The following is a 26,023-nucleotide window of genomic DNA, read 5'->3' as shown; positions in this document are numbered from 1 at the left end:
AATCAGGTCGCGTTCTTAGGCCATGTGGTGTCTGAGGGTGGTAGCTTTGTTGATCCTAGTAAGATTGAAGTTGTGATCGACTGGGCTAGACCGAAGAGTGTGCAGGAGGTTCGGAGTTTTCTGGGACTGGTGGGTTACTATCGTCGGTTCGTGAGGGTTTCTCTGAATTGTTTGGACCTTTGACATGATTGACTAAGAAGGGGGTGAGGTATGATTGGACTAGTGATTGCGAGCAGTGCTTTCTTGAATTGAAGCACCGGCTGGTTACTGCTCCGGTGTTGACCATTCCTTCGGGGGATGGGGACTTTGTGATTTATAGCGATGCGTCTCTGAAAGGTTTGGGATGCATGCTTATGCAACAGGGCAATGTGGTAGCTTATGCTTCTCAGTAACTTAAAGAGTATGAGAAGAATTACCCTACGCATGACTTAGAGTTAGCTGCTGTTGTTTATGCCTTGAAGATTTGGCGACACTACCTGTATGGTGTTCAGTGTGAGATTTTCACTGACCACAAAAGCCTCAGGTACTTTTTCATGCAGAAGGAGCTGAATATGAGGCAGAGGCGGTGGCTAGAGTTGATCAAGGACTACGATTGCACGATCAGTTATCACCCAGGAAAGGCTAATGTGATAGCAGATGCGTTGAGTCGGAAGTTAGAACATGCAGCAGTATCTGCAGTTGTGGCTCAGCATCATATCAGGCGAGATCTGGAAAGCCTTGGCGTAGAGTTGGTGTCTGGTGATCGTCAGGCTTTGATTGCTAGCTTGGTAATTCAGTCAACTTTGTTTGAGCGTATTAAAGGCGCACAGGCTAATGATGCGGAATTAGCTGAGATTGTGAGGAAAGTGCAGCAGGGTTTGGCTGCGGGTTTTAACATCTCTGACAGAGGTGTGTTGAGATTTGGGAACAAGCTGTGTGTTCCAAACGATGAGGAGATCAGAAAGACGATTCTGGAGGAAGCGCATCGTTCTTTGTATACGGTACATCTGGGTAGTACGAAGATGTATCGAGATTTGCGCGAGTCTTTCTGGTGGTTTGGTATGAAGAGGGAAATTGCCCGGTTTGTGGAGCAGTGTCTGACATGTCAGCAGGTGAAAGTTGAACATCAGAGGCCGGCAGGGCCGTTGCGGCCCTTGCCTATTCCGGTATGGAAGTGGGAGCATATTTCCATGGACTTTGTTACTGGATTACCGACAGCGCTTCACGGGCAGAATGCTAATTGGGTAATTGTGGACAGGTTGACGAAATCTGCTCACTTTGTACTGATGAAGGTTAGCTATCCTTTGAGTAAGCTAGCTGATATGTAGATGCATGAGATTGTGAGAATGCACGGGGTACCGATGTCCATTGTTTCAGATCGAGATCTGAGGTTTACTTCTCGATTTTGGAAGAGCTTGCAGGAAGCATTTGGGACGATGCTTACATTTAGTACAACGTTCCACCCCCAGACTGATGGACAATCGGAGAGGACGATACAGATCTTGGAAGATATGTTACGGGCTTGTGTATGCAACTGGTATGCCACACACTGATATAAACTGCTTTCTTCCTTACTGAGAGGTGTCTAATCCCGAATATACGTACAATATTTTTCAGGGCCTTCAGGTAGCGGTAAGTAGCAACCTAGCATTTGGAAGTAAGGGTGACGTAGCTACTGTTAGTACCTTTTAGGTATGAGTTTTGGTACCCAGGTTGTTGGGATAGATTTGTTGACACCTGGGGTATGTTTTGTAATAGAGGAATGTATATCCTAGCTTGTATAGTATAGACTTTGGTATGATATTGGTTATGTATAAAAGACCGTATTCCATTGCGTATTCTGGATAGTATGGACGTTTGTATGTATGTATGTAGGGCATCCGTTCACCCTACGGGGTCGGACCCTCTTTATATGTTGTATCAGGTATGTTTTAATTGATATAGAGATAGGTTAGGTTACTTAAATTCACCCCCGGGTTCCATTTCCGGGTTCGGGACAATCATCCTATTTGACGGCAAAATATTCTAACTTATCTAAGACCCTCTCTCGAGTAGAATTAGAATTACCCAACATATGATAGCTCGCGATATGTCTGCGAATTTAAAAGCATTTGAGTTCATTAAGATTAATAATATTTCACATAAAAGCCGCACAAATCATGTTGGCACATTCCTGTCTTTCGTTCAATTCATGGCATACATCGTATGAAGCTAAACTACATGCATCATCTCTCGAATTAACATGCACAACAAATCACTCAACTATTGGCCAGATAATTGAAAGCATTAAACTCAATGATGTATACTCAAAAGGAATGATAAAATTATGGTCACATAGAAATAAGATTTGGAATTGTCATGGAGAGGCTGCATCGTAGCCTTAGCAATAGAAATTAGCTCATAATAGAATCAAAACAAACCATAATAATTCTAGAATTCATAATGAAAATTGTACAAAGAGAAGATGAAAGAGTTAAAAAGGAAATTGTATGTAGATCGAGAATCTCAATCGTCAACAACTCCAATTTGGCCTCCGTCTTCTTCTTATTTTTCCAAGCTTCGAATTCCTCCTTAATGGTGAAGAAAATCCTCTTTTTCAAGGCTCTGGTCATCCTTCCTTTTATCTCCCCAAAACAAGATTCTCCAAAATCTGCTACCGCCTTGATGTGCTATTTTCTTTGTTAAGATCTTCCTATCTTCGAAAATCTTCTATACGAAAGTTGTAGGGTTTTTTCTTAGCTTTCCGTAGATACCCAGATCGCCCTTTTTGGAGTTCTCAAACAAAAGTTATGCTCAAAATACTGAAGGGTGTTTCAGGAAATTTGAGTTTGAATTCGAATCATTGGTCCCATTTTTTTAGGACTCTTGATGAATGGAATTTGAATTTGAAAAGGAAAGTTTCCTCCTTAATTCCCATGACTCTTTTAATTTATTTATTCCTAAATAAAACATAAAAAAAATAAATCAAAACTCTAATAAATAAGAAAATTAAATACAAACTAGCATAAAAATGAGAGTAAAAGTACGACAAAACTTGTATAGAAAACACATCACAAGCATCATTCATCATTTATGGTTTCTAATAAAATGAAACAATATGAAAGTTATAACTAGATAAAATTAAATCGACGATCAATGTTCAATTGTTCATAAAAAGAGATGAATGCATAATCTTGCCAATATATCATTGACGGTGTCGATACTAGAAGAATTTACACCAAATTTATCAAATTCTGAAATGAATGAAAAAGGAAAAGTCAATAAATTAGAGAAAATAAATACAAAACAATAATTAGAATAAAACAACTACGAAATGTGAAAAAATGCCGTAAGAAATTATTTTTTACCTTTATCAAGTTTATCAAGTTTATCAAGTTCTTTAAGGCTTTCAACATCATTAAGTGGTAATGGTGAATTTCGCAACCAATATTGAGTACATATACGAGCCTCCACGATCTTAAGAGTCAATGATGTCCTGAAAGAATCAAGAACATGACCTCCCATACTAAATGCAGACTCAGAGGCCGCAGTAGCTACGGGAATAGCCAAAACATCACGTGCTAATTGTGAAAGGATAGGAAACTTTGGATTATTTATTTTCCACCATCCTAAAATATCAAATTCATGACTAGCCTCTTCAAGGTCCTCAAAAAGATACTTATCATGATCACTCTTGCCTTTCTCACCTTCTTTTTTTGACCTATGCCTTGTGAATTTATCCACCATAAGAATCTTTATCTTCATTGATGGTTGCTCAGCATCCACCGTACGGTCCATACCACTAGAAGAACTAGATCCAATTTCAGATGTTTTACCACTAGGTCCACTGCATTGTCTACCCCCATTTTTGTACTCACCAAACATTAAAAAAATAACATCTTTCACCTTTTTACTCAAAATTGAAGTTGTTGGAGGAGAAAATAGTTGAGAAAGGCATAGTCCACATACTCTTAACTTGTATTGAGGACCAAGAATGGTGGCAACCAACATCATCATGTTCAGTTTTTCTGGATTCCCCAATAATCATCATATTTATGTTTCATTTTGAATGCCATTTCACTTGATTCAAAATCATCACTATTGCACCAATCTTTCAAAAAAACATTGACCATGCAAATTTCATTGAAAAAAGTATTATAAGTCCCATAATTAGAACCAGAAATACACTAAGTGTGTTCATAGAAACATTCTAAGAATTGCACCATCCTCACATTATCCCAATAATCTTCCATTGGCTTTCTTTTTCCACCATATCTCGAAAGATTAAGTGTGAAATCTCGATCCTTTTCATCATATCCATCAAAAACTTCTTGAAATTTTTGAGCAGTGTCCAACATCATATATGTGGAATTCCATCTAGTAGGCACATCCAAACACAAATGTTTTCTATAATTAACTTTTTCCTCATTTGCACACTCTTTAAATTTTGCAATTCTACCGGGTGATTGCCTAATATATTTTACTGCTTGCCCAATTCGAAGTACCAAATCTCCCATAAGTTTCAATCCATTTTGCACACTTATATTAATGATATGTGCAACACACCTCATGTGCAAGAACTCACCATTGAGCACACGACCCTTCCAATTGTTCACTCTCCTCTTTAAGTAACTAGTTGTACCATTAGAACTTGCATTGTCTACAATAATAGTAAAAACATTATCTATTCCCCAATCTAACAAAGCTTTCTCAATAGCAAAACCAAAAACTTCCCCTTGATGAATAGGAATTGGACCAAAACTTATAGATCTTTTTCATAATCTTCATTCAATGTCACCAAAATGCGTAGTTAAACACATGTAACTAACATTCTGTAAAGATGTCCAAGTGTCTATTGTAAGGCAAACTTGTTGAAAATTATGTTTCAAATTTTTTTTTCAATTTCTTTTTCTCTTCTCCATATAAAAAGAAGACAATCCCTTGCCACCGTCACTTTTGATGGAACCTTAAATATAGGTTCCATGAGCCTACAAAAATATCAAAAATATTTAAAACCTTGTCCCTCCACAAATCTAAAAGGTAATTCATCCACTATCACCATATATGCTAAAGCCTTTTTAAGAACACCGACATCATATTTTTGGCATGTTAATTGTTTTTCTTCCATTTTTGTTTTTGGTTTGAAGTTAATTTGTGATTCATTACGATCATGAGGTCTCCCATAAGGATACTTAGCACATGTATTCAAGTGATTCCAAAAAACTCTTGTTCCATTTCTTATTGAATCAGCATAGAACAATTTCAGACAATATTTACATTGAGCTTTTACCTTTGTAGTGTCATCAATACATAATCTAGTAAAATGGTCCAATACCTCTGATCTTTATTTAAACCTCCTCTTCTCACCCAATTTTGTTCCTGATGTAGCAACATTATCTCCTTATTCTGTATTCATGCTTGGGCTTGGACTTGGGTTTGGGCTCGAACAAGGAGTTGTATTGATACTTGCGTTGTCCCCAATTTCAGTCATCTATAAAAGTCATGCATAATTGCAAATTCATTAGATTTGAAACATAAACTAATATTAAAACACTCGCAAGTCACAATACTACCAAGAAACCAGCCACTACATCAAGAACTGTCGGGTTTCTAGGGAATAAATTAGGAAATTCTATTTTTTGAATAAAATATGAAATTTCTGTTTCAGATTCTAGTAGTTTCAATTTCCTGTTTTCTAGCCTAGAGATCTGCTGATTTGATTTGCTGATTTTGTGGCCTTCCTAATTTGGTGGTCTTCCTCTACTATTTATCTTGTAATCGTGTCTCTTGAAATTCAATAGGAATGGTTATTCTTCTTCTAAAAAATCCTTCAAGGTATCAGAGCCTTGTGCTCTTTTTCTATTTTGTTCTTTCTTCTGATGATGTCGTATAAATCTGTGACAACTGGCGCCCAAAGAAATCCTACCGACTCTTCCAGTACTTCCAAAACCATTCCTCCCAATACCACTATTCCTCCCAAGTCTGTATTTGCTGATTACTATTCCTAGAATTTAGCCCTTTATCTCATGGTTACAAAACTCAATGGGCGTAAGAAACCATGGTGTGAGCATTGCAAAAAACCGTGGCATACGAAGGAGACGTGTTGGAAGCTTCATGGTAAACCAGCAAATTGGAAGCCAAAATCCAAACATGACCGTCACGCCTACCAAGACACTGCTGAAGAGACTCGGGAGCCTTCCTAATTTTGTTCATTCCTGGATACTTGATTTTGGCGCAACTGATCATATGACTGGTTGCTCCAAATTGTTCTCATCCTATAGTCCGTATGCAGGTAATAAAAAGGTAAAAATTGTAGATGGTTCACTCTTGGTAATTGCCGGGATAGGAACTATCAAACTCACTTCGTTGTTAACTCTCCTTGATGTGCTCCACGTTCCAAATTTGTCTTGCAATTTGTTGTCCATTAGTAAAATTACCTCTGATCATCAATGTCAATCTAATTTCTACTCTTCTTATTGTGAGTTCCAGGAATTGACCACAGGGAGGATGATTGGCAATGCTAAGGAAAAAGATGGATTCTATTATTTTGACGATGGACCTAACTCGAGTAGACAATGTCAAAGTACATGCTTAAATTCTGTTTCTGTTTTCAAGGATAATGATATCATGTTATGGCATTATAGGTTAGGCCATCCTAGTTTATATTGTAAAATACTCGTTTCCTAATTTATTTCGGAATAAAAGTCCATCTTCTTTTCAATGTGAAGTTTGTCAGTTTGCTAAACATCATCGTGCATCCTTCTCCACCTAGCCCTACAAACCAACTACATCATTTACTGTGATTCATAGTGTATCTGGGGCCCATGTTGAACATCTACGTATTCTGGCAAAAAATGGTTTGTGACTTTTATTGATGATCACATGAGATTAAGTTGGGCTTATTTGATAAAGGAAAAATCTAAAGTGGAAACAAGTTTAAAAAAATTTTACACCATGGTACAAACACAATTTCAAAAAAAAATATTCAAATATTGTGGAGTGATAATGGTCGAGAATATTTCAAAAACATTTTAGGCCAACTTTTTCTTGAAAAAGGAATTGTTCATCAAAGCTTTTGTGTCAACACTCCGCAAACCTTGGCTGAAAGAAAAAAAAAAACAATTATTGGAAGTAGCTCAGGCATTGCTTTTTACCAATCAAGTACCTAAATATCTTTGGGGTGAAGCCGTTCTTACTGCTACATATCTCATAAATAGAACGCCTAATAAGCTTTTAAGCTTTGAAACACCTTTTGATGTTTTTCATAAGTTCTATCAAACAAATTGGCTGTCTTCTTCTTTACCACTAAAGATATTTGGTTGTACTGCTTTTGTTCATATTCATAGTTATAATCAAGGAAAACTTGAACCCCGAGCCACAAAATGTGTGTTTGTTGGTTATGCTCCCACTCAAAACGGGTATAAATGTTTTGAACCCATTTCCAAAGAAAGTGTTTGTTACCATGGATGTTACATTCTTTGAATTACATCCCTGTTTTATGCCTCATCTTCCGCACGCGCGCGCGCGCGGGGGTGGGGTGGGGGGTGTGGGGGACCAAAATAAAGATTTGGCTGTGTTTCATGATTTTTTCCAAACTGAAGACACGCAAAATTATCCTTCTCCAACTTTGATTATTCAACTTGAAAACCCAAGCTTTATTATACCAGGAGAAAGTGAGTTGAGTTTTTTAGATACTGAAAAGGCAGGTCTACATATAGTGCCATCTCATGATATTCATGATCCTATAATGACTAACAAAGGAGAAACATAAAAAAACACCACAGCTTTGGTACCATTTGATATTGTCTACTCGCGACAGAGGACAACTCGAAAGAAAGGGTATTCCAATCCTTTACACTGTCCAGAATCCGTAAATCCTCCAGGTAATGTCCTCACCGAGCCTTTACCTCATGTTCAGTCCATTTCATCTTCAAGTTTTGAGTCCTCTAGTCCTAAACCCGAGTCTGGTTCCAATCCTGAGTTCGATGATTTTGAACTTCCCATTGCTGTCCGGAAGGGTGTGAGGTCTTGCACCCAACATCCATTGCCCAATTATGTGTCATATGAAAATCTCTCACCTTTTTTTCATGCCTTTACCTCACAATTGTCTTGTATGGAGATTCCTAATACTGAGCAGGATGCTCTGAAAGTTTCTGAGTGGAAGGAGGTTGTCTTCGAGGAGATGAAAGCTCTTGAAAAAAATGGCATATGAGAGTTAGTTGATCTACCAAGAGGAAAGACGACTGTAGGGTGCAAATGGGTGTTTACAGTCAAGTATAAATCTGATGGTTCTCTAGAACGGTATAAAGCTCGATTGGTTGCCAAGGGATCACTTAGACCTATGGCATTGATTACTTGGAGAAATTCGCCCCAGTCGAAAAGCTTAACTCTGTAGAGTTCTTTTATCACTTGCAACTAATTGTGATTGGCCTTTGCAACAGTTGGACGTAAAAAATGCATTTCTTAATGGAGACCTGGAGGAAGAAGTGTACATGGATGCACCTCTAGGATTTGGTGAAAAGTTTGACACAAAGGTGTGTAAATTGAAGAAGTCCTTATATGGGTTAAAACAGTCACCAAGAGCCTGGTTTGAGAAATTCACTTAGTTTGTTAAAAGTCAGGGGTGTACTCAAGGGCAAGGTGATCATACGATGTTTAGAAGACATTCACAGGACGGGAAGATGACGATACTTATTGTGTATGTAGACGATATAATTCTCATTGATATTTCGTACTTGAGATGAGCCAATTGAAGACTTCCCTCTCATCAACATTAGATCAAAGACTTAGGATCTCTGAGGTATTTCCTTGGAATGGAAGTTGCTCGGTCGAAGAAAGAGATTGTTGTCTCCCAACGGAAGTATGTCATTGACTTCCTTAAGGAGATTGGGATGAGCGGTGTTAGGCCAGCAGACACTCCAATAGATCCCAATCAGAAACTTGGAGATGACAAGGAAGGTGATCCAGTGAATACAACTCAGTATCAAAGGTGGGAAAGTTAATTTACTTATCACATACACGACTCGATATTGCTTTTGCTGTGAGTTTGGTAAGCTAGTTTATGCATTCACCCTACGAGAAACATATTGAGGTAGTTTATCGGATTCTTAGATACTTGAAAAGTACACTGGACAAGGGTTTACTCTTCTAGAAGACCACACAACAGAACATAGAGGCATACACTGATGCAGATTGGGTAGGCTTAGTTATTGACAGGAGATTTGCGTCAGGATACTTTACTTATGTTTGGGGAAATAATTTCACATGGCGAAGCAAGAAACAGAATGTGGTTGCAAGGAGCAGTGCCGAGGCAGAATAGAGCTATGGCTAACGGAGTTTGTGAGATGCTATGGTTGAAGAGAATTTTTGAAGAGCTGCGGATGCCGGTGAATGTGCCAATGAAGTTGTATTGTGACAACAAAGCTGCCATAAGTATTGCTCAAAATCCATTACAACATGATCGCACGAAGCATGTAGAGATTGGCAGACACTTCATAAAAGAGAAGATTGATAGTGGAGCTGTTTGCATGCCTTTTGTTCCTATTACTCAACAAATAGCCGATATCTTCACCAAAGGACTTTTTAGACCTAGTTTTGAGCTCTTTGTAAGCAAGTTGGGCATGATAGGTGTCTACGCTCCAACTTGACCCTAGGGGGGGGGGGGGGGGGGGGTGGTCGGATTTCTAGGGAATAAATTAGGAAATTCTATTTTTTGAATAAAATTTGAAATTACTATTTCAGATTCTAGTAGTTTCAGTTCTAGCCTAGACATCTGCTGATTTTCTGGCCTTCCTAATTTGGTGGTCTTCCTCTACTATTTATATTGTAACCTTGTCTCTTGAAATTCGATAAGAATGGTTATTCTTCTTCTAAAAAATCCTTCAAAAACATGAGGCTTAAACTTTTGCATCCAAGGCATCCTTGGGTACTTCACAAGAAGAGAACTCAAAATACATCTAGGACTATTTTGCAAAACCAGTCACAATCTCCACCCCATCTATCAAATTTTTTTAAGATAGAAAAAAAGAAAACTACCCTAATTTTACTAAGAAAACAGTCACTGCATCAAGAACATAAGGCTTAAACTTTTGCATCCAAGGCATCCTTGAGCCATATGAATCTTGACCAAAAATAAACATGACAAAAAGAAGAAAGAAACTTAAGTCGAGCTTAATTGCAACAAGTCTTACGACAAGCCCCAAATGACAAGCTCCCCACTACTATTCCCACCAGGCATAATAGCTTTCCACCAATGTGAGGCATTGCTCAACTTTTCTTCATTATATTTATCATAGAACAGTTCAATATGACAATACAATGTAACTGGTAGAAACAAAAGGAAAAATTGCACATTTGAGAATCTGCAGAGATGAGGCATGTTTAAGCCGAGATTCACACAACAGATGGCAGAAGCATTAAATTTCTTAAAATTTATTGCAGCCAGCCTAGCATAAACTCAAGCAAGAGTTCAAATCATATCCTACAGCTAAATTTTAGTCATATTTATGTCTTAAAAGCCATGTAAAATGGCGAAAATTCCACCTTGTTTCTAACAACATTCAAAGTGATTTCATTTTTCGCTCTTAGTTGGCAAAAATCAGGATTCTACAATTAAGTAGTTTCAGTATTACACTTCTTGGAAATAGAGCAATTTTATTTCCTTGATAATTGCTGAATATAGGATCAATTTAAAAGTTAATAAGCCAAGCATGGTGGTACCTTAGGTCCTCAGCTGCTTGAGAGTGGAGAGGACAGGGGAGGGAGGCAGAGCCGCAGAGGTGGTGCAGCACAGCTGCACTGTCTGTGCAGAGGCGAGAAGACTGAGAGAGTGAGAGCCGAGAGATGGAGAGAGACAGAGAGAGGCAGAGTCGTAGAGAGCTCAGAGCAGTGAGGAGAAGGCAAGGCGACTGACTGAGAGAGTGAGAGTCGAGAGACAGAGAGAGACCGAGAGTCAGAGAAAGAGGCAGAGTCGGCGTCAGGGACTCGCAAAGAACATAGAGCAGTGAAATCTGAAATGAATATGAAACCCTAGTCCCCCACTCCCCAGCCCAAATTTATGTATATTAAGTAATTATATTAATATATATATTTATTTAAATTGGTTTTTCAGTTTTTCTGTTTCAGTTATATTTTGAAACCGAAACCGAAACAAGAACAGGAAATTTACATTTTCAGAGACTGAAACTGAAACTGAAACTGGAGACCAAAAAACTGAACCGCTTGTGATTTCGGTCCAGTTTTTGGTTTTTCAGTAATTTATGTACACCCCTAGTTGTAACCTCTTACTCTCAGATCCGTAACTTCATCTCGGAAAAGTTGTGTTTGATAAGGCTGCAGGATCTTAGTCTGCAACCAGAAAATACTGGGAAAAAATAATTCTAAACAAAAACAGGAACAGAAAGCACAAAAGAAAAAAGGAAAATACAAAAGAAAGGAGAAATTTATGTTACATTTTTTTGTCTGATCCCATATTAAAAAAATATATTCAGATCACTGTAGTTGGGAATCTGAAACAATTTGTGTAAAGTTTAAGTATTCCCTTGATGCAAATGTTAGATGCGTGTATCAGTGTAAACTGTTTGATGGGTGAGGTAGAAAATAGAGGGGTAGTGGAGGTGACGTGGTCATCTTATGACTGTTCACACAGCCACTCACCCCCTGCACCAGGGAAAAGAATGGGCATTTGGTTGCAGTGGAGAGCTTTTCCTGGACATTGGGTTAGTCAAGACACAGATGTAAGTAATGGTTGAAGTGTTGAACTAATAAAATACATATGGCCCCACTGCCAATTGTCAAAATGAGATCCATTCTTCGAATCGTAAATCAATTTATACTAAGCCTGAGCATTAATGATGGTGGGAGGATGCAGACACTTATGGAGGCATACGTAGATATGAATGATGATGGATCCATTCCAGAGAGACTTAGATAATGAAAGAGACAATGTATTGGTTTTTTATTTTTTTGAATTTTTTGATTTGTTATCATTAATTCACTGGGGGAAGTTTGTATTTTATTCTGTGCATTCAATATCTATTATGCTATGATGACATCATCCTTACTATTTGCTTTTTGAACTGGATAATTGTTCTATCGACTTTGTTTAACCTTTCTTTTCCGAAACATATGGTAGTATATTTCCTAATTGCATTTATTTGTCCTTTCAAGGCCCTTGTCAAGAAAGATCCAATTAGGCGTCAAGTTTTGCGTGTTAAAGTTTGTTTGGCTGGATCAAAAGCTGAGAATTTATTAGAACAAGGTGACATGGTCTTGGCAATAAACAAAGACCCTATTACATGCTTCCATGACATAGAAAGTGCTTGTCAAGCATTAGACAAAAATGACGGCAAAGATGGAAAGCTCAACCTGACTATTTTCCGGCAGGTGAACTAGTAGATCCTTTTTCTATTTTTCTTTCCTTTTTTATTTTTTCGGGTAGTGGGGAAAAAGCTGAAGGTAAATAATGTTTCATGGTTTTTAGTATACTTGGAGATCCTCTTTTACCTGGAAGTATTTTTCATAGCTCATGCTTGGTTTGTTTTGTGGTCTGGCAGGGACGTGAAATTGAACTTTTTGTGGGAACAGATATTAGGGATGGTAATGGCACGACGCGCATGATAAACTGGTGTGGATGTATTGTTCAGGATCCTCACCTGGCAGTGCGAGCTCTCGGATTTCTTCCTGAAGAAGGACATGGTGTGTATGTGGCAAGGTGAGGGTTATGCTTCTAAAACAATGATTTGGGATCTATTTTTTTATGACTCAAGGCATTAAATGTTGGAAGCAAAATGATGGAGTATCATTTACATTTACCTCATTAGGACTGTCCATAATTGTAGAAGTTAAATGTAACATTTTAGTAAGCCCATTCATGTCAAACAAGACAAAGTGTAGGCAACTTGCTAATGGTCCTGCATTTAAGGTCTTAAAATATTACTATAGGGTCATGATGGTTATGTTTCTCGGGGGCATTTGGTTATCTTATGCTCGGAAATCAGATTAGTATCTTATGGAATATTTTCCTTTGGTTCGTCCATTAGGATTTTTAGGATGTAAGATTAATATTTAGCATCTTCTTCGTTAAGAATTGTAAGAGAACTATGAGGGGAGATCATTTATCAGGTAGTAGTTGTAAAGTTATCCCTGAAGTTTGACGACAAAAAGTAGAGTTTTAGTATTGGATATATGTACCAAAGATGGAAGAGAAAAAGTAACATAAATCAATGTAAGAGAACCATAGGTGGTGGAATGATGGAATAAAATGTAGTAAAATTTAGGGCGAAAGACACTAACCCCCTAAGGTTTGGCAAAAGGACATCCCTTGAGGTTTCAAAAATCCCATAGACTTCCCTTGTGATTTCAAACAAGCAACAAACTTCCCTTGAAATTTGAATTTTGTGACACTTACCCTTAAAAGAGTTTGTATTTTTGCCAAATGTAAGGAGAATTTAGTATATTTTTAGCAAACCTTAAAAGAATTTTGTGGAATTTTTTAAATCTTAGGGGAGCTCCTTGGAACTCATGAAACTTTAGTGGAGGTCCGTGTCTTTTCCTTGAATCTTAGGGTAGGTCTGTGTCTTTTACCCTTTTCAAAGATAAAATGTTTGAAAAGGGTGATTGGATAATACTTAATAGGGGATAAGATGGACACAAACACTATATGGAATAGGATGGTTCTATTAAAAATATAGCAATCGAGATTTAGGTGAATCTAGAGGAAGATTCTCAGCCGGTAAAGAAAGTTGGTGGAATCAAGATGTCCAAAAAGCCACAAGGACAAAAGGAATGTGTATGAAACATGTCAAAATTGTAGAAACATTGAAAACTGTGAGAAAGGATAAGGATGCAAGAATAGATGCCTAAACATAGAGCTTATGATAATATATATGCTAGACTAGATGCAAAAGAAGGGTAAAGAGACATTTAAAATTGCTAGAGCTAGAGAAAGAAAGTGGAAGGACTTAGATAATGCAAAATGTATAAAGAATGAGGATGATAATGTCTTGGTTAAAGAAGGCAACATGAAAGGGAGGTGACGAAGCTAATTTAATAAGTCATTTAATGAAAACAATTTAGAAGTGATGAATGAGGAAAAAAAAAAAAAGATTTATTTGGAAAATTGGAGTCATTGAAGTTAAGATGACTTAAAAAAATGAAAAAAAAGGGAAATCTATTGGGTCAGATAACACCCCACTTGAAGTTTGGAAGTATATGGTTAACAAATTTATTCAAACACAATTGTAAGAACCAAGAAAATGCTAGATGAGTGGGGGAAAAGCATGCTAATACCTCTATACAAAAACAAAGGTGATATTCAAAATTGTAATGACTATTGCGGAATTAAACTTATGCCTTATGAGTCACACGATGAGACTTTGCAAAAGGGTAATCGAGCAAAGAATAAGGTTAGAAACGAGAGTCTCGGAGGATCAATTTGGCTTTATGCTTGGGAGATCAACTACAAAAACTCTCTCTTTTAAGAAGATTAATGAAAATAATTAGGGGAAAGAAGAGGGAATTACATATTGTTTTTATTGACCTAGAGAAACCCTATAATAGGATACCTAAGGAAATTCTTTGATGGTTTTTAGAAAATAAAGGAGTATGCAGTAGGTATATTAGTGTCATTTAGGATATTTATGAAAGAGTAATGACTAGTGTCAGTACTACAAGTGGAGGGTCTAGAGAATTTTCAACCACAATAAGTGTACATCAAGGATCTTCTTTGATTCCTTATCTTATTGCTATAGTGTTTGATGAACTCACTGGGAGTATCCAAAACAACATCCCATGGTGGATGTTGTTTGTAGATGATATTATCTTGATTGATGATTGTAGGACGGGGGCAGAATCCAATTTAGATTTATGGAGAGAAGCATTAGAGTCTAGAAGTTTTAGGATAAGTAGAAATAAGATAGAATATATGAAATGTTATTTTAACCTTGGTAAGAAGAATAGTGGATAAAAAGATTAAATTTGATCGTCAAGAAATTAATAGCACTAGTAGATTTCAGTACCTTAAATCTATTATGCAAGAGGAAAGAGAAGTCAAAGAGTAGGCTTTGTTGTTGTTGTTGTATTTGACTTCTTCTCCTTTATTGTGTTTGGTTTTCCTTCTACTTTCAATAAAAAAATTTTATCTAAAGAAAAAAAATTGTTTACATATTTGGCATTGCACGGTATTCTAGAATTACTTCAATGAGATTCCTAGAAAAATAATCCAAAATATGTAACTCTAATAATATAATTCACATATGTGCATGTATAATTAATAATTGTGATTATTATTTATTAAGGGCTTAAGGCAGTAATCTTTCCCAATAATTCATTCATGAATTTCCAAAGCCATTTGCCAAGGATGTGAAAATTTTGAGACTAGGCCACCTCTTGGAATTGGTTGCCTACTTTCCGTTTAACTATAGGAAAGTTGATAACCTCACCTGTATTTCCCCAAAGAAATCTTCTTTGAATGTCTTCCAATCTTTTGGCCATAGAAGCAAGGAATAGAGAAAATATAAATGAAGTATATTGGGAGATTGGAGAGTTCTTTTGATGAAAGTGAGTTTCCACCTTTATACAGAGTTTTTCCTTAACCGGCCAGCTTCTTTTCAAATCTTTCAACAATAGGTTCCTAGATCCTTTTTTTTTTTTTCTTTGAACTCTGTTCCATGAGGCAGACCTAGGTAGTTCAAGGGAAAAGTCCCCAGCTTGCAACAGCCAAACAAGGCCTTAAATTTTTATTTCAGTTGCAATTTTCAAAAGTACGGAAATTTCAAATCCAATGCCAATTTTAATTTGGATTTTTTAAGAAAATTTTTGGAAATTAGTAGTAGGGCATAAGTTCATTTATGAAACTTTAGATACTATTATTAGACATAATTATGCAAGATTTATAACAAAAATATCATAAATAAAGTACATCAAGAACATTTATGTGGTGCGTAAAGTGCAATAAAAGTACTATAATAATTATGTTAAATGTATTAAATTAATATAAGTGAAATTCATAAATTATTTAAATATTATTTTAATTATACAATTACACAATTTAGGCATAAATGGTCGAATAGAATTACGTAGCTAACATCTAAATTTAATTTTTCATCTAATTTATAAAATGTGAAAGCTATGATTCGTGTCCTTCATGTAATACTCTTTAGTTTCAATATATATATAAAAACAAAAAAAGGAGAGAGAGAGAGGATAAATTAAGAGAGAATATTTCAATTTGGGTTTTGAATCTTAATTTTGAATTTTGAGGAATTTTCATTGTATAGTTAAATTTTTGGCAAATCTTGCTTACAAATTTTGGGATTTTAGTATATTTCAGATGATATTTTGAAATTTTAAAGGAAGTTTTGTAAAACAGAAATTGATTGCTTTTTGATTTGAGGGTGGCGGAAGCGAAAATATTCATTTCGAAACGGAAGTTTTGACAATGCATATCAAGCCACTCACTTGCACGTACAACCCAAATGAACATGCAGAGGTAAACGAACAGTGAATAACACCCATATTAGGAACACGGTAATTTTTTAACAAACTTACATTAAATGTGAGCAACAAAACTAGAACATAGGACATCTTGGCGGCCACAGCTCTGATACCATGTTAGATTACCCTTTTACCTAAAAGCTTAAGCTGTTAAATTGTGGGCCAACAGCCTCAACAACAACATTAATAATAATGAACAAGTAGGGGCAATTTCATCATGAATCGATGAATGGTGGGGATTTTGTTTTCTTGCATTAGTCTGAAATATCATCTGAATTTAAAATTACATAAGAGAAGGTTTGGTTTTAGATTCTCATGCCCTAGGGCAATCTTGAATTCCTAGGGAATCCAACATAACTGCAACATGGGATTTCCCTGTTCCCAAGTGTGGATATCCATTATCCTAGAGGCCTCATTCCAAAGAATATTCTTGGATAAACTTGAGCTGTTCAGCAGCAAGTGTTTTGCAGTACCACTACATTCTGATTTGAGCTGCTATTCTTTTCCTCTAATGTCACTCTGGCCCCCAATCCTGTCTGACTTCTGCCTTTGACACTTGGAGTAAAAGTTTTATATTGATTTTTCTGAGGGAGAATTATAGAGCAGGTAAATATTGAGATTACCTAAAAATCAAGGCAACACATTATCAATAGTTGTATGTATTTTTTAATCACTGTTTGAGCTTCAATAATTTTCTATTATTATTTATTGGACATTTTTAAAGTTCTTTATGTTGAGATGTTTGACAATTATCTTAAAAATTACCAGGTGGTGTCATGGGAGTCCCGTACACAGATATGGGTTGTATGCTCTTCAATGGATAGTTGAAGTTAATGGAAAGCCAACTCCCAATTTAGATGCATTTGTTGATGTGACGAAGGTATGGTACTCAACCGTTACTTTTGTAGAAAATTAAATAATTTTTATTTGAAATATCTTATGTTAATAGTTGCTCAAAGTAATGTACTTGGCATGTGAGACATGTAGTCACTGAAGATAATCAGGTAACATTGAGGGAAAAGGAATGATACAGGCTTGAATTTATGCTGAGAACATGTAGCATGTGAGCTATATATACATGATACACTTTGGAAAAAATGTTTAACATGTTAAGCATGTGCTTTACTGATGCATCACTTTTGGATGCATGGGATTGTGGGATTTATGCTTGAGCCTCAGCTTGGGACACTAGTTGCACAAGACTAACAAAGTCTCGTTATGCCTATCGAGTTGGTGAAATTCTAAACCTTACCAAGTCAACTGACTAGCATAAGCGAACATTAGTTACCTGCATGATCTGTAAACTTCTAAAAATTTTGCACAAAGTTCATTAAAGATTGCAAATGTTGGAACAACAATTATTTCAAAGCCTTGGAGGTTTTGGAAACGGGCCCCAGTATTATACTTGAAGCCAACACATACACCTCCCCACCCGATCCCATCCTCGCCTCTGGGACGAAAAAAGAAAACGCATATAAAAATGATGCCGCTCTTTAAGTTGGAGAAATTTAACTTGAGTGGATGCATAAACACACAAACAGAAAATTATGTCTTGTAAAAAGCCTAGATGAACTGTCATTAGACTTGAACCTAGCACCTGCTGGACATTATCCACAAAATCATATTCATTTTAAAGTCTGTTTGGTAATTGGGAACCTCTTGGAATCAGTTTGTGGGAATTTCATTCTGATTCCCATTCTATACATGAATCAAATCTCCCCATTAACCCATTTTTTAGTTCCACCACCCCCCCCCCCCCCCCCCCCCCCCCCCCCCCCCCCCCCCCCCTTAGCCTGGATTTGGAATCATAGAAGATTTTTAAATTGCATACTTACCTGCCTCACCCTATATGCATGTACACACATCTATATGCAACACCAATTATGAATCATCTATGCATGCATATATATATTTACACACACACATGCATTTACATACATATGCATAACATATCCATCCACAGGTACATGAGTATGTGTACCCATACATGTACCAGGGTTCAATTCATATATATATGCATACAAATATATTATAATGTGATAAAATAATATACCATAATACAATATAAAATATTTTTATAATGTTGACATGAAGTAATAAGAGTTATGAAGAAGAGCAGCATTGTGTTATTATTCTTTGAGAAGGCTTGTGATGGAGTTGGTTGGAATTCTTGGATTGCATCGTTAGGAGAAAAGAGTTACGTGGAGGAATTTGATTACAAGGTGTCTTTCTAATGCATATTTTTCAGTAATTATTAATGGGCAACCTAACAGGTCTCCTTCTAGGGGAGTTAGGCAAGAGGATCTCTTATCCCCTTTTCTATTTGTCCTTGTTGTGGATATGTCGAGTACAGTAATAGATTTGATAGAAATTGTGAGGGGTGTCGAATGGGTAAGGTGGAAGTTGTAATGTCTTGCAGGTTACAGATGACACCATTATTTTCTCAGATGACCATGTTGACTCTTTTGTTGACATTCTCACTGTTCTGCAGTTCTCTGAGATGGTCTCTGGTCTTAGAATTAATTTAGAGAAGAGTGGTGTTGGGCTGGATAATGTTTTAGAAAGGTGTTTGATCTATTTAGGAGTTCCTTTGGAAGGTCGGTCTTGTTCGTCAGCCTCTTTGAGATTTGGTGGTTCCTAAGGTTGCTAAGCAGTTTGATGGCTGGAAAGTAGCTCTATTTTCTCTAGATGGTGGAATTATTCTCATTTAGACCAGCCTTTCTACTATTCTGCTGTATTTTATATCTCTTTAGGATTCCTTGAGAGCTAGTTCAAGAACTATAGAGGATTGTGAGGGATTTTCTTTGAAAGGAAAGATCATTTGCTAATATGGGAGGTTGAAGGAAGAAGTGGATTGGGTCTTGGTAATTTGGTCTCTAGAAACAATTTATTATTGGCTAAATGGTTGCGAAGGTTCCCTTTGGGGATGAATTCTCTTTGGCATGTCGTAATAAAAAGTAAATATGGCTTACAAAAATTTATTTTTGGTGGGGGAGGTGGGGTTGATGCTAGTTTGAGCGCTAAGGGGTTCTTCAGACAGTCTTTGGAGGTTCATTTCAAAGGTTTATCCACTTTTTTTTTTTTTTCCCCCCTTTACGAAACTTCAAATGGGGAGGTAATCCTATTAGGTTTCAGAAACCTTTCTTCTTTTTTTTTTTTTTGGGGGGGGGGGGGGGTTGAGGCATCATTATCATGTTCCTTTGCTTGTTTGTATCATCTTTCTTCCTGTCATAATGATGTGATTTCCTTTTAAAAAAAATTAATCTTAACAAGGTTGAGCCTCTTCATCTGGGTATCTGGGAGGCTAAAGTTCCTTCTAAGATGAAGGCGTTTGTTTGGCTGGTGGCCCTTAATAGAGCTAACATAAACAGTCTGCTGGAGGTAAGAGGTCTTCTAATGCTTTGTCATTAGTTATGTGTCTCATGTTTGGAAATAGTTCAAGAGATTCGTCAATTTTTTTTTATTCATTGCTCTTTTGCTGAACTTGTTGAATACTCCTTTTGGGGTGCTTGTTGAAACGTGGGTTTGTCCAGAGTTGGTGGAAGATATTTTGGCTATTTCTTTTGGTCGTTTTGGGAGAGAATTTTTTTGGTTTGAAATGTTATTAAAGAAGAAAAGGAGCTTAAGAAATCTCCCTAAAAAAGAAAAAGAATAAAAAAGAGATAACTGCAATTAAATAATACAGCCTTCCAACCATGCTGTAAGTCTGAAAAGCACACCCTCTTAAAACACCCATCTGCAACAAGCCCAAGTCAATGCCAAATACTGAATCTTATCCCAAAGCGAAGATGACATATTTTTCCCCATAAAGATACGGGCATTCCTCTTCAGCTAAATAACCCACAAAATTGCAAAAATCCCACAGTTCTACAACTCCAAACCATCTTCACCCCTACCAAACCTCATAAAGGAAGGAAGTAGCCAACAAATCCTAAACCGAATAAGGAAAAATCAAACTCTCCCCTTACTAAAACACTTCATCCAAATCTTCCAAGAAGTGAAAAAGAGTTGAGAAAATATTCTGAACTATCAAAATAAAGAGTGCATACATCCACAAATAAAGCCTTAGCAGGCCTTCTACACTGCAACATGTTGTTCGTGTTAACTCTATTAAGAACAACCAACCAAATAAAAGCTTTAGCTTTCGAGGGAACTTTGGCCTTCCAAATACAACTATGAAGTGCAAGACACAGATTTATCTGAACCAAATTTTCAAAAAGAAAAAAGACTTACAAAGAAACTCCCCTGAGGAATGAATAGAGCACAACTGAGTATCCTTCATATTAGGACAGAAACCCTTGAGCAAACCCTAAAAAGCTGAGAGTTTATCCACCTCCCTGTCATTGAGAGACCTATGAAAATGGAAATCTCAAGAAAAGTTCTCCATTAATGATCTAGAAATGAACAGACCAGAATTGCCCACCCAAATATTTCCCAAAAACATGACTATGAGGCTTGTTACCAAGAGCAAATTTAGTAAACAAGGAATCCTCAATCATAGAGAAAAGAAAATTATTAAATAATCAGCTCAACAATGCCACCAAGTCACAGTTGATATTCTTAAAACAACAGCCCTTGAAACAAACTGCAATTAAGGCCCCAGGAGATGCTTAATATTACACACCCTTTCCTACAGTAAAGCAAGAAATTCTGCATAAAAATAACCTACCAACAGTAAACAGAGCACACTTCCATAACCTTTCAACATCCTTACCATTCGCAAAACCAACAAAAGAAACCCTTAAAAACTCCTCCCCTGACTTTGCATACGCTGAAACTTCACCAAGAACTGCAAGTAACCTACTCCACAATTGCAGAGCACACAGCTGGAAGAAACTTCATAAATACTACTCTGCATGATGTTGTTGTTGTCAACTCCATTGAGGGCCACTAGCCAAACAAATGCCTCTATCATAGGAGGGACTTTAGCCTCCCCTATAGACTGGTGAAGAGGTAAAGGCGCCAGCCTTGACAAGGTGAGAAAAAAAGGGCTTGCACGAATAATGCCCCAAAGAATCCTAAAAACTCACTTCCTACTATCACTGCTGCTAGAGATATAACAACCCTTCCAAACAACATAAAAAAAAAAAAAGTTCGTTTTGACTTCCCATCATCCACGTTCCTGCTATACTGAAAATCTTTGGGCAAGTGAGTCATTGTTTGGAATTAGTAGGATGAAATCACATCATTGGGAGGAGAAGAAAGGATGATACAATGAGCAAAGTAAGATGAGAAGGTAGAATCACGTACCCAAACATCTTCCCTAACTTGAAAATGGTTTTCTCGTCCTATGTGAAACTTTGTGAAAGATATGAAACAAAGGGAAACCTGAGAAATGAACTGTCCAAGGACACAGACAAGCATCTAAGATCCAAATTTGCATCCCACCTATTTTCTCACAAGCCAAACTTATATCTCTATACAAAATGGACTTTACCTCCAAGGGACCTGCGACAACCATTTATCTGAAAGAGTAGAATTTTTAGAGACTGATAACTGAGATCAAACCTCCCTTTTTCAGTCTTTCTTAACCCTTTTAACCCATGATCCTCCTCCCCTCTATCCCTAACCAAAGAAAATTTTTCATAATCCTCTCAAGCTTTTGAACTACCCTTAAATCCTAAATAAAGACAAAAATACAAAGGAATGGTGGACAAACTAGCCTGTATGGAATTGATATGGCCATCAAAAGAAAATAAGGCTTTTTCTCATCCAACTGCTTGGCTAAGGTAACAACCACCGGATACCAGAATGCTATGGAAATAGGTTTCCCTCCCAAAGGAACTCCAAATAAGTCAAGGGCCAATCTTGGGAAGCACACCAAGCTAAGGATGTCAACTCCAAAACCCCATTAGCTCTAGTTTTTAATATTAACAGGTTACAGTCCCAATTCCATTCCTTCTCAGATTAATTCTAAGACTAGAGACCCTCTCAAAAATCTGTATGGTAGTGAGAATATTAGAAAAGATTCAACATGATCTAGGAAATAATCGTGTCGTAACTGTGAATGAGAAACAATCACCCCTCCCTTCCAACTTCAATACCTCTTACTACACTACTACGCTCTATGGATCATCCTACTCAGCACATCCACCACATGGACAAACAAAAACAGGGACAAAGGATCCTCTTGCTCTACCCCTTCAGAAGACCTAAATTAATCTCCTGGCTCCCAATAAATAATTACTGAAAATCTGCATTAGATCAACACCTCCTCATCCAATTTCTCTACCTATCTCCAAATCCTTTTATGCTTAACATCTTGTCTAAAAGCTTCGAACCCTGTCTCGTCTTCCTGAAGTTCAACATGAACACAAAAGCTTTTATTAGCAGGAACTTTAGCAATGAATACACGTTAATTACTTAGCTAATAGGCTGAAAATATGATGCTTAATCGTCCTACTCTTCATTGGCTCAAAGGCGATAAAGGTAGAATCAACACTCTCCCCTGATTTTCCTTTTTGATGGAAGTCATGAAAGACCCTCACTGAATCCTCTCTCACCACATCCCAACCCTTGAAAGAAAGCTATTTTTATAACCATTTGGAGCTGGAGCCTTGTCCCTCTCTAAACTAAACATCACTGGTGCTGACCTCCACCTGAGATGGCCTCTCCAACCAAGTCAAATTTAACCTTGGAATTGGATTTTTTATTCAACCCTTTAATCATCAACCTTTCTAAGTTATCCCTTCAGTGTAAAGATTTCTAAAATATCAGCTACCTCTACTGCAATCATTCAGACATCACTCACAACCTTCCCATTCCTCTAAATCCGTTTCTCTATACTATGATTACATCTCATTTGACGATTAACCATCATATGAAAAAGCTTTAAATTATAATCATTTTCACCTGCTTAAACTTAGTTTTCTGCCTTCAACTCCTATTCTCATTCAAATCATACTCTTAAGCTCATTTTGCATACACATTTACTTAGCTTCCTCTTCCGGAAGCCCCTTATCTATTCAAAACACTCAAATTACTCAAGAAAATAATCTATTTCGGTCTAACATCCCCAGTGCTTCTGAATTGCACTTCTTTAATGCCTCTAGTGTCCCCTTAAGCTTCTTCACAAACCCAAATCCTCCCACCCCTCCACAGGATAATCACCCTAGTATCCTCAAGTAAAAGACAAAAAGAATGACGATCCATCCACATGTTCCCAAACTGAAAAGGAATTGGGTTTCTAAACTCTAACAAAACAGGAAAATAATAAAAAAAATTGGTCCAGCTAGAACTTCTTGGGTAAGATCTGGAAACTCATACTCCCACCCCTCACAATACAAGAATGTATCTAACCAATTAACATTCCCTACTGAGTAATCAAAGCATTTTCCAAAGGAATATGTTGCAACTCACAATCCCTAACAAATCTATTAAAATTATATGTACTTGAAGAAATCTGGCACCCCCTTTTTTCTCATCCAGAAACCTAACAAAATTGAAGCCAGAATAACAAAGCGCATACACAGAAAACAATTCCAAAAACTGAGACCAAAACATAGGTCTAATAAGACCCAGGTAAACCACGACTGCCCTCTTCCCCTAATTTCAAGCAACACAGATAAGGGGAAAATAATCCTAAGGCAATGAACGCTTGTTACCATCCCAATGTCCCACACCATCAAAATACCCTCTGCTACCCCCTGTTAAGAAAAAGTTGTTGAATCCTTGCCTCTACCTGGCAAAAAATCCTTGATATTTCCCCTCACCAACCCATTGTTGCTGCATTTCTTTATGGAAACAATATCTGTGGAGAGAACCTAGACACCATTTCCTAGACATCATTACCAATTTATTACATTTTAGTGCTTGGGCTGCACATTTTGAATCTTAAATCGTAAGATTTGCACTATATTATTTATTTTTTTAGTTTTTGCCTCATTTATAATAATCCTACTAATAAATTGACAGGAATTGGAACATGGTGAGTTTGTCCGTGTACGAACAGTCCACTTGAATGGAAAGCCCCGGGTACTGACATTAAAACAGGACTTGCATTACTGGCCTACTTGGGAAGTAAGGTTTGACCTTGATGCTGCAATGTGGCGCCGTAAGATAATTAAATCATTGGACAGTGGCACACTATGAACAATCCTTGTTGGCTAACAAGAAATTAAATTATTGGACAGTGGCGAAGAACATCCGTACATTTACCTGGAATTGTTGGTTCTGCACAGCAGTGAAATGGCGCCTTCTTGATGGTGCCTTGTGGCTTGGCTCTCTCTCTCTCTAAATTGATATTTGAAATAGAAATATAGCAGTTGTGCAGGGAGGGCCACATATGAACTCACCCCCACGGAGTTCAGGTCTACTTGCATATAGTAATTGAAAATACCTTGGCAGGTCTACTAGTAAAATGTGTTCACAAGCTTAGACAATTATAATTTATGTAAATCATTTGATGATGAGAGAAATAAATCAATAGCTACTTGTATTTTTGCCTTTTTTTATATTTATAATTTGATCCATCGTTTAGCCTCAATTCCCAGTCCCTGCTTTTGTAATGTGTTATTTCAACAACTATATTGGTTGCGTAGTTGACAGATTCAGATTGAGATAGTTTGTAATGTCTTGACAGATTCAGATTGAGATAGTTTGTAATGTATTTTCCTCTCCATGGTTTGGTTGTTCTCAATTATTAATCCACATGTTTCTATGTTTCCCTCCTAGCTGTATCCAGGAAACTCTATATGGACTGATTTTGACAGGATGGTCTTCCCACACTCAAGCAGCGATATTGGGACCTTGGCAATGATGTGATCAGTGATTATTGCTGGTTTGAATCATTCAATTCGAGCATGTGATTTAGTATTAATTGAAGTTCTCTTTTTAATGCATATGATGCACGTTGTAATTGACACTGTTTGTAGGGATGAGCTTGCAGCGTTCTCTCTATGTCCGGTTTTGGTTGAACTATTTTTAATTCTTTTTGAATTCTCTTCCCCATGATATTTAAATTTCACGTTATCTGTGATTGTGATGCATTGATCTTTTGTAGTATTTGCTTAGTTATGAAAATTTGTAGATGCAGTATACTCCCTCTCCACCCTTGGGTCAGGGCGGCTCAGGGCCAACATTTCCAAACAGATAAGAGGCGCCACCCCGGCTTATGGTCCTGAATGCCTTTTCATTTTGGTTTATTGTGTTCTAGTTTTGTTTTTATTGTTATTTTTATTTTAAGACGACTGGTAGTCGGGGCTTTGGGACTTGCTTTTGTTTAATTTCAACTGTTTTGGTAAGAACAGGAATGTCAGGGCTTATGGTGTGCGGCTGTTTTATCCGTCCTGTAGGGATAGAGAGAAACGCTTGGATTTTTAGAAGTTGATCATACTGCTCTCAGCTTTTGTGGGATGGAGCAACCTTCCTAGCGTCTTTGTGGGTGCACCCTTTGGGTTTCTTTAGCAGTCTTTTACTGTCCGACCTTGTTAGAGATTGAAAGGTAACACTTGTAATGGTCTTTTGAATTTTATTATTTTTTCTTTCCCCATTTTTGGTATTTTCCTCATCGTGAATGGTTTTTTTAATCTTTCCTAGCTTGTAAACCTTGTTCACGTTATCTGTGATTGTG

The 26,023-nt window shown here is 37.0% G+C and overlaps 1 protein-coding gene across 4 annotated transcripts in view; it reads left to right on the top strand.

The window, feature by feature from the left end:
• LOC131160351 (protease Do-like 7) overlaps positions 1-26,023 on the top strand; it is a 133,915-nt gene that overhangs the window by 107,286 nt on the left and 606 nt on the right. For 2 of the 4 annotated variants that reach the window (XM_058115964.1, XM_058115963.1), the window contains exons 22-25: positions 12,127-12,342; positions 12,513-12,670; positions 17,221-17,332; positions 24,367-25,090. In XM_058115964.1, the coding sequence (XP_057971947.1) occupies positions 12,127-12,342; positions 12,513-12,670; positions 17,221-17,332; positions 24,367-24,543 (663 nt within the window). In that variant the 3' untranslated portion in view covers positions 24,544-25,090. Of the gene's footprint in view, positions 1-12,126; positions 12,343-12,512; positions 12,671-17,220; positions 17,333-24,366; positions 25,091-25,135; positions 25,895-26,023 lie in introns of those variants that run through there. The other 2 variants (XR_009138015.1, XR_009138014.1) reach the window with 2 other exon arrangements.

This window comes from Malania oleifera, chromosome 7 (assembly GCF_029873635.1).
Source record: "Malania oleifera isolate guangnan ecotype guangnan chromosome 7, ASM2987363v1, whole genome shotgun sequence".
Taxonomy (NCBI): Eukaryota; Viridiplantae; Streptophyta; class Magnoliopsida; order Santalales; family Ximeniaceae; genus Malania; species Malania oleifera.
This window is presented reverse-complemented; position numbering and strand designations above follow the sequence as displayed.